General features: G+C 43.4%; 1 protein-coding gene across 1 annotated transcript in view; it reads right to left on the bottom strand.

The window, feature by feature from the left end:
* Positions 1 to 12,551, bottom strand: part of AMPH (amphiphysin) — a 175,697-nt gene that overhangs the window by 83,280 nt on the left and 79,866 nt on the right. The window contains exons 7-8 of the mRNA XM_006143037.1: positions 6,145 to 6,252; positions 4,628 to 4,713 (exon numbers count right to left, since the gene is read on the bottom strand). Of these exons, the coding sequence (XP_006143099.1) occupies positions 4,628 to 4,713; positions 6,145 to 6,252 (194 nt within the window). The remainder of the gene's footprint in view (positions 1 to 4,627; positions 4,714 to 6,144; positions 6,253 to 12,551) is intronic.

Below are 12,551 nucleotides of genomic sequence, written 5' to 3'. Positions count from 1 at the left end.
GAAAGTTCCCCAGTCATGAACATACATGCACTGAACAGCAGGGCCAAAACACACACGAGGCGCTGACAGAACTGAACAGAGAAAAAGGCCCAGTAGTAGTTGGAGATTCCAATATCTCAGCTCCAATAAAGAGTAGGACAATTAGCCAGAAGATCCACAAAGAAATGAAGACTTGAACAATCCTATAATCCAACTAAGCCTAACAGATGTAAATAAGCATCCCGTACAACGTTCCTCATGGTTATCACAGTGTGACGCAGGATTTCATACATGAATCAGTTAACACGTGTTCATCGCTGTGTGCCTGGAACTACGCATTTCAGCACAGGAGCACAGAAAACACCCAGCGCCAACTTCAACATGAAATAACTTGGAATCACGACTGCGTGCAGTCTCATTTTAGACAGAGAGGGCCTAGATACAGGCATTAAAAATAGGATTTACAGAAAACAACAGAGTTCTTCCCCGTCAGTTTCAGGACTTGTAAACCTTCTGTCTTAGGCAAGGTGCTTTCCAATATGGTCCTTGGTTTCCTAAGCTATAAATGGTGGAAAGTGCATAAAATGATCCTGCAGGACCTGCAGCAGTTAACGTAATGGCTATGTCGCTGGACTCCCATGTAGTCGACTGCGGTTCGAGTCCCAGACCCGGTGGCTTAAACTCATGCTGGGCGCACGTGCGTGCGTGCCCAAGACCCTGAGAGGAGAATGGAGGAGAAGGGACTACACCATGGCCATCCCTCCTGGGGGGTGATTTCTCGCTTTCTGTCTCTCTATCTCTCTCTGTCTTTCTGGCTGGCATATGCGCCCTATAGCAAAAATCTCGGCAACAACAACAAAAAATGATGCCTACAAAGAGAAAGGTGTTCAAACAATAATTTTCAGTGTCACACAAACACACATACATACACACATATACACACACATAGACACACATACACGCACATACACACACACACAATATACTTAGCAGCTGTGGTTGAGTAATTCAGGTTTAGTCAAGGAACACACTGTACAGGAAGGCAGGTCTGAGCCAGGTTTTAGGCAGAGAGTAGCATCAGAGAGAACCTCACGTGCCAATGAGAAATTAGACTGGCTAAAAGCACTGGAATATTCACACGCTGTGTGGCCAGAAGACGGGAAAGGTTCTTTCCAAAACTATCCCTCATATTATTTCCTTTGTTTTTTCTAAGATGTTCCCCCACCTCCAGCCCTGGCTCCCACAGGGTTTGTGTGCTCACCAGAGAGAGACACAGAAAAGGTGAAATCACCCCCAGGAAGGCTGGCCATACTGTCATCCCTTCCCCTCCTGGGATTTCAGGCATGCTCACACGCACACATCCGGCACGATTTTCAAGCTGCCGGATCTGGGACTTCAACTGCAGTTGGCCTCATGGGAGCCCACGCCACCTCTGGTCCCAGATATTTCCTTTGTTTTTACACCCTTATAAAGTCTTTCATGTTATAAAACATGACAATCGCTTTACTTTGAATAGCTAAACACTATCTGGATAGGGCATATATGTCTATAGCAACATCAGTCAATGCCAATTTTGGAATAGATATCATTATAAAAAATAGTTATATACCTAATACATAGTAAGGCAAATAATACATATTTGTATCTTGGCAATTCAAGAAAACTTCCCAAGGTTAGTCCTTCATAAATGCAATAGGCAATTTCCCAGTGGAATTGTCTGATATTTAGAAATATTAAACATTATGGTATCCCAGCTCTTTCAAAGATCAGCTTACAAAGCAATGGAATGAAGACTGGCGCTGTGATGCAGTTGGTTAAGCACTGTGCTCGGAAAGTCAGGTCCCACATGGCCAATCATGGTTCAAGTCCCAGCCTTGGGGTTGCAACAACATGCCAGGTTTATGTGTGTACATGCCCAAAGTCCTGGTGGGAAGGGAAAATGGGGTAAAGGAAATTGCAGCATGGCCACGTCCCACTGGGGGCTGTGCATACCCGCTCGCTCATGTTCTCTGTCTCTCTCTGGCAAGTGTCCTCTGGCAAAAAAAGAAAAAAGAAGAAATAAAGCAATGCAGTGAGTAATTACTTTAGCAATCACAAAAATTCCTTAATGAAGAAATGAAAAGAACAACTGTCTTATGTGTATGCTAATGACAATGTGCATTTGAGGTGGATTATCTGAGGATGATGATGAGCTTCTGAGAACTACCGGTTAACCTGACTAAGTGTCTTTAGTGAAAATAAGATGCAGGTAAAGATTTTGAGATAAAACTTTTCCATGAAATGTACATACAAAGTAATATGTTTTTTAAGAACTATATCACTTTACATCATTTGCGATTTTAAACTAACATGAATAACTGAATAAATTCAAATTATAAATAGTTATCAGTCTCATCTACATCCCTGAACATTTTATATATTCAGGCTGTTCGAAATTCTCACAGTGGAAGAGGTCTTCTCTGGGCACACACAATAAGAACACAGAGATGGCAGGGTGGGGGCCAGCAGGTGGCATGGTGATTAAGGTGCTGGACTCCTACATGGCTGACCACAGTTTGTGTACTAGTTGGACCCAGTGGCTTGAAACTCATGCTGGTCACGTGTGTCCCAAGTCCTGAGAGGATAATAGATGGTGAGGTGCCATACCCCCTGAAGATGGGGAGTGATTTCTTACTTTTCCTCTCTCTGTCTCTCCCTGTCTCTCTCCAGCAAGTACAAATGCCCTATGGAAAACCTAAAAAAGAAAAGAAAAAAGAAAAAAAAAAAAAAAACAGATGTCAAGGTGGAGCTTCTTAAAGAAGAGATGTTCAACATGAGGTCAAAGCAAGATATGTAAGGCATGTGAGGGCAAGATTCCTGCCACGAACTACCAGATAATGAGGGCTAGGCTGGTGAGAGAGTGGGGTGTGCAGAAGACTGCATGCAGGAAAGATGGACTATCTCCTTTGACAGCCCTTCGATTTCCTGTAGCTAATTACTTTAAAGTTGTAGAGGCTTGGGAATCCATGAATAATGGTACCAAATGCAGATGCTGAGAAAATAAGCAAATTCAGACAAAACGAGATCATTTCTCACATGTTGACCATGGGACAATGGCTGACACTGAGGTCGACACATGTGACAGGCCAGTTTTACAGTGGACTAGCCCAAACTTCCTCCAGATAATTCAGTAGTGCAAAAGTAACCACGGACTGCCTGCTATTGGCAAAAATCAAGAGGACTAGGAATGATTTTTTTTTTTAAGAGAGAGATTTTTGCTGTAGAGTACATGCAAACACCGAAGAAAGAGAGAGACAGAAAGCAAGAAATCATCCCCCAAGGGGACGGCCACACACGAATCCCTTCTCTTCATCCTACTCTCAGGATCTTGGGCATGCACACACACACACGCCTGGTTTGAGTTTCAAGCCTCTGAGTCCAGGACTTAAACCGGATGGAAGTCCAGCGGCTTAACCACTGTGCCATATACTGGTCCCAGGGATGAATTCTTAAACGGACAAACTCAGTCTAGAAACTTAAAATGCATCTGAGTTAAGAGGTTAAGTAGAAGCTCTAGAATTGGTAATGAGAACGTTTCGGGGTTAATGATCTCATTGGAGGTTGGGCTAGAGGATTAGAGGCATGGTGACCATAATCCTGTTTGAGTTGGAAGCATGGCAGTGCTGACGAAAACAGAGGAATATAAACCCCACTTTACCCAACTTCGTTCTACTACCAACAGGGAAAAAAAAAATAAAGAACAAACTACATAAATAGCACTTAATGCCATGCAAAATGAGAGTGCCTATAAGTAATATTTAGTACATGAAATAGGAATGGAGTTTAGGTTAACAGCTCAGAACTGGGGGTCAGCAAGTGGCATGGTGGTTAAGGTGCTGGACTCCCACATGGCCGACCATGGTTTGAATCCTGGATCTGGTGGCTTGAAAATCATGCCAGGCATGTGTGCGTTATGTGCTCTAAATCCCAGGAAGAGAATGGAAGAGAAGAGACTGCAGTAGGGCCACCCCCTAGGGGGTGATTTCTCTTTTCCTCTCACTCTCTCTCTAATGAATACACATGCTCTATGGCAAAAACCTTAAAAAAAAAAAAAAAGTCAAGACCTAAAGTAGGGGTTTATTCAGCATCAAAGCCAGAAAACCAGACAAGCTTTTGGAATAAAAGAGGTTTACCAAAAGCTAAAAAGCATATTCTTGAAAATCTAAAGATTAAAGGCTGTTCTAATGTCTCTTACTGAGGTTTTTACTTAAAAAATATAGCAAGGTATAAACTATACCATCCAATATGGCAGCTGATAGTAACATATAGCTATTTATATTTAAATGGATTAAAAAATAGATTTAAAATTCAGTTCTTCAGTCACATGAGCCACAGTCCGAGTGCCCTACATATGGCATGTGGACGCCATATTGGAAAGCCCAACTATGGAGCAGCCCTGCCAGACCTGCTGCTGAAGCGTCACAGACAAGGAGACAGGGACGACATAGTCCGATTCTGTTGTTCGTTTGTTTGTTTGTTTTAGAGAGATTTTTGTTCTAGGGTGTGTGTGCTCACTGGAGAGACAGATATGCGATTACACCATCTGTTGGTCCCGATGGTTTTGAAATTCTAAAAGGGACATACACAACCTGCACAGAAACATCTTTACCTTGACCATAATGATGGTAACTCTTCTTGTAAATCAACATTAAACTCTTCAAATACTTTCTGTGCTTTCTGAAATTCCTCTTCTGCCTAAAAATGATACATTGCATGGGTTTACACTAAAAACCAAAGCCATTTCTACATACAAGGATACTATTTAATATAAAATAGGATCAGCCTGTGGCATCCTGAAAAGAAGAGCTATGTGGTTAAAATTTACATCATATTCTTTCTTAATTTAACATGAAATATTAAGACTCATCAAAACAGGAAACTAGACTGATTACTATTGTTATTTTCATAGTTTTAGTTAATTCATTCATTCTACCAAAAACATATGTCATCTGCCTGTCACACAGACATAGCTGTGCTCTGGATTCTGGACATGGAGGCTGCCCCAGGAACCCCCAGGCCAGTGGAAGTCTAACTCATTACATTCCAAGACACATTGACAACAGACACTCCCAGTCTGTTATGGATGGTACCACTGAGAAAGACGGTGTAGAGAAGACCCACAGAGGAGGTGACGCTTCACCTGATTCTCTGCCCAAGGAGGAGGTGGGGAAGCCATCACAGTGCATCAGGTGGGGCTTCTTGGGCTGTAGCTCTCTGCTACTCACCTTGTGAACTTGCTAGGTTGCTTTGCCTTTCTGCACCTCGCAGGCTGCTGCGAGTATTAAGGAAAAGCAATGTAGCTGAGGTATTGCTCAGGACTTCTGGAGTTAAGGAGGCCCCTGGTGAAGGGTAGCTGTTACCATGGCTGCTCAGGAACTGATGTGCGGTATGGAGACTCTGGCTTAGGGAGTGTGCATGGATGAAGGAGTGGAGGGGAAGACTTGCAAAGGATGGACAGATGAGTTACGACCCGATTGCGAAGGTCTTTCATGATATGCAAAGAAATGGAAAATTACTTCTACAGGAAATGGGAGCCATTAAAACACTTAAGCAGTAAAGAAAATATCTAGATTTGCAATGGAGAAAGACCATCTGGGCAGCCACGTGTAGGCACCCAGGGCAAGGTAGGACCAGAAGTACAGGGAGGAGTTAGTAGGTGGCTTTGGTGAAGCTGACGCCCGCGAATGGCTGACCCAGGGTAAAAGGTGTTAAAATGGGTTCTCTAATAGAGAACTAATGTTATGTAAGACTAGCACGTGTCTGCTCTCCCTGACACTCACACGTTATGTCTGAGAATTCTGATTCCGCACTTCAGGGGCGAGCATGGTCCCAGCTACGTCAGGAATGGCAGATACACTGCTGCTCCCTCTGATCTCTGTAACACTGCAGGGGACCAAAGCTTATTCCAAATCAAAGTGAGTCGGTGTCACCTACGCGAGCTCTATGACAACACACAAAACCTTATTTTTATTAAAAGCAACCCAAAGCAGCCCACAGCATTTCTTTCTTCAGTTCATTTCTGTCATATTTCAATCTTATTTTTAAAAAGAAACATTTAATTTTTCAAAGCAAGGCTGCTTCGTGTCATAACACATGGAGCGTGGCGTTACCAGGGACCAGCCCTACCTTAGAGATCCGGCCCTCGTCCTTCCGCTTGGAGCTCTGCAGAGCTTCGAGGTGGTGGCGGGCACTGTCGTAGTCAACCAGCTTTCGGCTGCGCTTGGCGATGCGGTTCTGCCAACAAGGAGACAGACACGTGCACTGAGAGACATCGTCACGGGCCCTTCCTGCGACTGCCAAAGGCCACCATGCTTTTCTCGTCCAGAGCTGCAGAGGGTCCTGACTGGAGACTAAGGCGAGCCAACATTTCAGCAGATAACTACCCCGAGAAGTCAGGTGGCAACCTCCAATCCTCTGTGTGGGAACCATTAGCCAAATATCTTCCCATCTGATCATAATTAGGCAAATTATGAAACGTCAAAGGCAGAACTTGCAGTCAAAGACAAGAAAAAACCCAGAATTAGTTGCAGAAGTGGATAAACTTATGCTCTCTATTTGACTCTAAGTCTTCTTTCTCTCTCTCTTTTTTTTTTAAGAATTATTTTATTTAACTTTACTTACTTATTTTTAATTTGACCAGAGAGGGACAGAACAAGAGAAGACAGAGAGAGAAGGTGAGGAAGCTAACTTCCAGGCCCAAGACTCGAATCACAGTCAGCCATGTGGGAGTCTGGCGCCCTTAGCCACCACACCACCTGTTGGCCCTCTTCTTCTTTAAATGAGAGAGAAACAGGAATTTCTGACAGGGACTCACCATGCCATGATCTTCCTGCCGGCCTCCGCTAGCTAGGATTACAGGGAGATGCTGCCGTGCCCAGCCTGTTTGGGTTGGCCACTGAACCAAACACCGCTCTCCCCATACGGCCTCAGTCTTAGACAAAGGTGTCCTTCCATCTGTGCCACACAGCAGGGCCTTCTACTCAGAATTTCTAAATGTTCCATTTTGAAAGTAAAAAATTGTATTTGGCATGGGCTGGCCCCATAGCCTAGTACCAAATCCCACATGGCTGGCCACGCAATTTGCATCTCGGCCCTGGCAGCTAGAAAGCATGCCAAGCACATGTGCACACCCAAAATCCTGACATGACGGAGAAATGGAGGAGAAGGGATTGTGTGACCACGCCCCACCAGAGGGTGCATTCTCTCTCTCCCTCTCTCTTTCTCTCTCTTGCAAGAACATGTACTCTCTGGCAATTAACAAACAAAGGATTTCGCTTTATAATTCTAATAACATTCATACTTAAAACAAATTTACTCCCTAGGAAATCTCTTTTCCCAGACTGTTTCTCAATCCTCTATTCATTATAATTACCTGGGGCTGAAGAGTCACGTTAGTAGGTGTCCCAGACACAGGGAGACTGCATGAGAAGCCAGGCTCTTTCCATGGGCCTCCACTACGTACGAGGTGACCGGACACTCCCTTGCAGTGCATGGGAGGAGCTCTAGGGCTTCTGGGGAAGAGCATGAAGCCTCTTTATTTCCATGGACTGTTTTCTCTTACAAAAGCTTTGAGCTGCTTCAGGAGGAAATACCAACCCCTTCTGCACACAGAAGGCAGAAAAGATCCACTGTTCTGGGGGGGAGCACAGAAGCAAAACTAATCTGGCTCTGGAGAAGGGAGAGAAAGCTCTGTCCCTAGAACCCAGCAGGGGGCGTGGTCGTTAAATCACTGGAATACCCACATGGCTGAAAATGGTTCTAGTCCTGGACTTGGCAGCTTGCTTGCTCTCTCTCTCTCTCTCTCTCTCTCTCTCTCTCTCACACACACACACACACACACACACGCACACACACACAACTCATGTAAAAATATAGTAATCATAATAAATAAAGAAATTATTCTAAAAAAATAATAAAAAAAAACCTCTGTCCCCTAGGATGCAGGCTAAGATAATTACTGCAGGTGAAAAGGTAAGAAAAACTCTGAACCCATAGAAGAGGGGCATAAAGCCACCCTAGCCCCAGAGCTGAACCCTAAGCAGAGGTGAGGAGGGGCATAAAGCCACGCTAGCCCCAGAGCTGAACCCTAAGCAGAGGTAAGGAGGGACATAAAGCCACGCTAGCCCCAGAGCTGACCCCTAAGCAGAGGTCTGCTCTCACTTGGTCAGAAGCTAACTCCTGCTCAGGACAAACCATAGCCATAAGGCCAACTTTGCCAAGAGCAAGGCTGGGGAACCACCCTGCCTCCACCACCAGGCCAACATGGAGAACCAAGCAACAGCCAACCCCTGGGCAAGGACACGGACAGGGGCAGACCCCTGCCAGGCAGACACACAGAGTACCTGGAACCTGAGAGGGGGCAGCAACACCGAGAAAAGCCCTATGGCACTCAAGAGCCACATACTCAGATCAAAGAAGAAGCTGAAGAGACTTCAACACAAGAGTCTGAAAATCTTGTGGATGTTAGGATGTAAGCACCAGGCACTGGGAGCCTAATGCTAGGGGAGTCTGAAGCCGCAGAGCGCTGACAGGAACAATCGCAACAACAGAAACGAACTCCAGCTCAAACCCTGATCGGATGAATTCCAATGCTCACACTGCTACTTTACCTCGGTCATCACCATTCTGTGTGTGAGGTGTGACATTTGATAGAAACAAACAAAACCTGAAGATTTTAATGACCCTGGAGATAAGATTAAGCCATCAACACAACCAGATTCAAACATGACCCAAGTGTCGGAAATAAGAATACATATTTTAAAATAACTATTCATTAATATGTTAAAGTGTCTATTTTGGGGGTCAGCAGGTGGTATGGTGGTTAAGGTAGGGAACCTGAGTCCTGGACCCTGCAGCTTGAAAATCATGCCGGGTGTATGTGCACCATGCCCAAATCCCAAGAAGAATGGAAAAGAAGGGATTGCTGTATGGCCATCTCTTTCTTGGGGTAATTTCTTACTCTCCCCTCTCTCTCTAGCAAGCGTATATACCCAATGTAAAAGTAAAAAAAAAAAATTGAAAATGTACACAACATATATAAACAGATGAAAAAACATTAGCAGTCATATGGAAACCAAATGGAATACAAGAAATTTTTAAAAAGATATCAGAGAGGAAAAATGTCTTCAATGTGCTCATTGCTAGACTCAAAACAGGTGAGGAAAGAAACAGTACATTTGAAGATAGATCAAGATAAATTATCCCTATTGAAACACAAAGGGAAAAAAAGAGCTGCCAAAAACCCTAGAAAATTGAGCGTACAAGATGTATAACACAGTATCGAATGGCGTAACATTATGCGATTGAAGCTGCTGAAAGAGATGAGTGGAACAGTCCAGAGAAATATCTGAAGCAATAGTGACTGAGAATTTTTAAAAATAATGAAGACAAAAAAGTACAGATTCAAGAAATTCAGAGACTATAGGAAGGGAAAATATCAAACAATACACATCTAGACACATCATAGTCAAACTTAAAATCAATAATTAAACAATAAGTAAATAGGGGCCAGGAGGTGATAGTGGGTAAGGCGCTGGACTCCCACATGGCCAACAACAGTTTGAGTCCCTGACCAAGAGGCTTGAAACTCACGCTGGGAGCATTTGCCTACATGCCCCAAATCCTGAGAGGAGAACGGAGAAGAAGGGATTGCAGCATGGCCATCCCCCGGGAGGGTGATTCCTTGCTCTCTGTGTCTCTGGCCCACACTTAGAACCTATAGTAAAAGATCTCTCTAAAACAACAAACAAACAAGGTGAGAATTACTGAAAGCTAACCTTCAGAAACTATACAAGCCAAAGCACAATGGAATAGCATCTGCAAAGTACTGAAAATTAAAAATAAAAAGAAATCTGCAAACTCAGAATTCTGTTCTCAGAATACCTTCCAAAGGTGAAGGTAAAATAAAGTGTTTTCCAGACAAACAAACACTGAAAGAACTGACTGTCAGTCTAAGAACTTTAATATCAGGTAGAGCTAAATAAAGAAATGAGTAACCAGAAATGGTGAAAATCAATCAATAAGTAAGACTTTGTTCTCTTAGAGACAGAAACGGTGTCTTCTGAGGTCTATAACATAAGAAAAGGAAGGAGGGAAGACTGGAAGTGAGCTGTCGTAAGGTTCTTCGGCGATGCCTGAGGTGGTGTAAATTATCTGACATTAGATACGACAAGTTAGAAATGTTATATATACTGTAGAGCACTATGCAGCCATAAAAGTCAATGAGCTCTGTCTTTCGATACAAAATGGATGAATATAGAAGACGTAATGCTGAGCGCAGCAAGCCAGACTGTGAAAGGCAGGCATGATATGCCCCCGCTCAATATATATCGAATGTCTGCACTTCTTTGCAGAAACTGAAAGACGTAACAGCAGGGATGGCAAGTGTAGACATCAGAGACTATTCGGGAAGAGATGGATAGTAGAGGGAGGAAAAGAGGGGCTCAGGGAAAAAACACTTAACAGACACAAGAATGGAAAGTTATCTGTTGAGGATGATGTATATGGGAATATCTTGGGCTTGATTAATTTGCAATGCATATATGCTTTGGAAACCATGCTGTACAGTGTAAAAAGTATGATTATTATTTTTTTTTTGGAGAGGTTTTTGCTATAGGGTGTGTGTGCTCACCAGAAAGATAGAGAGACAGAAAGCGAGAAACCAACCCCTCCCCCCCAAAACCCCGAGGCGGGGGGTGGGGGGAATGGCCGTGCTATAATCCCTTTTCCTCCATTCTCCTCTCGGGATCTTGGGCATGCACGCACATGTGCGCAACATGAGTTTAAGCCACTGGGTCTGGGACACAAACCGTGGTTGACTACATGGGAGTCCAGTGATGTAGCCATTACACCAACTGCTGGTCCCAGTACAATGATTATATACAAATAAAAAATATCATAGTCAGGGGCCAGGAGGTGGCGTGGTAGTTAAGGCACTAGACTCCCACATGTCTGAATGCAGTGTGAGTCTTTCACCCAGTGACTTCAAAATCATACTGGGTGCTTGTGTGTGTATGCCCATAATCATAGGAGGAGAAGGGATTATGGCATGGCCATCACCCCCAGGGGGTGACTTCTCACTTTCCCTCTCTCTCTTTCCAGCAAGTACATGTGCCCTATGGCAAAAAAATTAAAAATAAAAATAAGAAAATAAATTGTCAGGTAACCACTAAAAAAATGTTAAATAAGGAGGTATAACTAAGAAGAAAATACTAATTCCTGTTCCCCACACTAACAGATACCAGTTTAACTAGTCTGAAGTAAGACTTAGGCATTTGTACTTTTTAAAATTTCCCCAGTAGACCAGTTATGTCCAGATAGTCTAATAATAATGATTGCAGAAAGAAACACTTTAAAAGTTGTTAAATTTGATATTGTAGGAAAAAGAGAAAACCAATAACATAAATATCTATGGCTTACAAAACATAGTCCCATCCCATGGATCCTCACAGCAGCTCACAGCATGAGTAATGCAGAGATCATCCTCGTTTGACTTAAAATTTGGAATCTTATAAGATTAACCTCTAATTCCTTGAGAAGTGCTCAGCAATTCTAGGGGAAAATAATAACTGAATTAGAAATCAGCCCCACTGACCAAACAGCACCAGGACAGGGTGAGGAAAATGAGACAGAACACAGAATTGAAGGCCACTAACTTTCAGGGCCACTGGAGTGCAGGGCTATCAGGTCCAAGCCAGACCCTCCTGCTAGGGTGCACTCCGGGGCCCTCGCTTGCCGCACCCAGTCCTACTCTGTTCTTGAGTCTGGGCCTGCCTCCCTCAGTGCTCCTTCTAATAGCTCCCACCATCGGACTCCACTAGGTGACAATCACCTGTCATTCTGCCATTTCTCTAAAACCCTCTTCAGAATTAGCAAGAGGTGGGGGTGGGACAGTTACTCCTAACTAGCTGTTCCCATGGCTTGCATTCGTCTTTGCACAAACCATGTCTTGGCACTCATGGCAGAAAGTTGACAACACACCCAGAGTCACTTAAAGATATGTGATGAGTTAGCCCAGGCAGGGTCGAGTGAAGCCCTTCAAGAAGTCTGTGACGTGGGACGCTCATTATCTGTATCAAACCTCTAACTGACACCTTCGGAAGAGACTTGCTCTTTCAAGCAGCAACCCATGTAACTACACAAACTCTCCTAAAGCTCTTTTCACCGACTTGCTCTCTGGTCGAGACATGCCTTCAGTATCTTCCAAGAAGCAAATCCTGACTCCTTGAAGATGAATTTGATTTTTTGGAAAGAGCCAAAATTCAATTATTTCTAAATCTGGGAATGAGGTGAAAGAAAACTCTGAGTAATCTTATTTTTGTTCAAAAACAAGTGAAGTAAATAATGTGACTCATTTTCTTGTTAAACTGACAAGTCAATTACAGAGTAGCTTACTTCAGTAGAAGTGACTATTTTGAAGGCTATCATTTATTTTGATGTATATATTCTGTAGTGGAAAAACAAATCAATCTTATTCCCTTACCTTTCTGACATTTAGGAAATTTGGGAAAAAAATCCTAATTCTCCTATATAAA

This window comes from Tupaia chinensis, unplaced genomic scaffold (assembly GCF_000334495.1).
Source record: "Tupaia chinensis unplaced genomic scaffold, TupChi_1.0 Scaffold000088_1, whole genome shotgun sequence".
Taxonomy (NCBI): Eukaryota; Metazoa; Chordata; class Mammalia; order Scandentia; family Tupaiidae; genus Tupaia; species Tupaia belangeri.
This window is presented reverse-complemented; position numbering and strand designations above follow the sequence as displayed.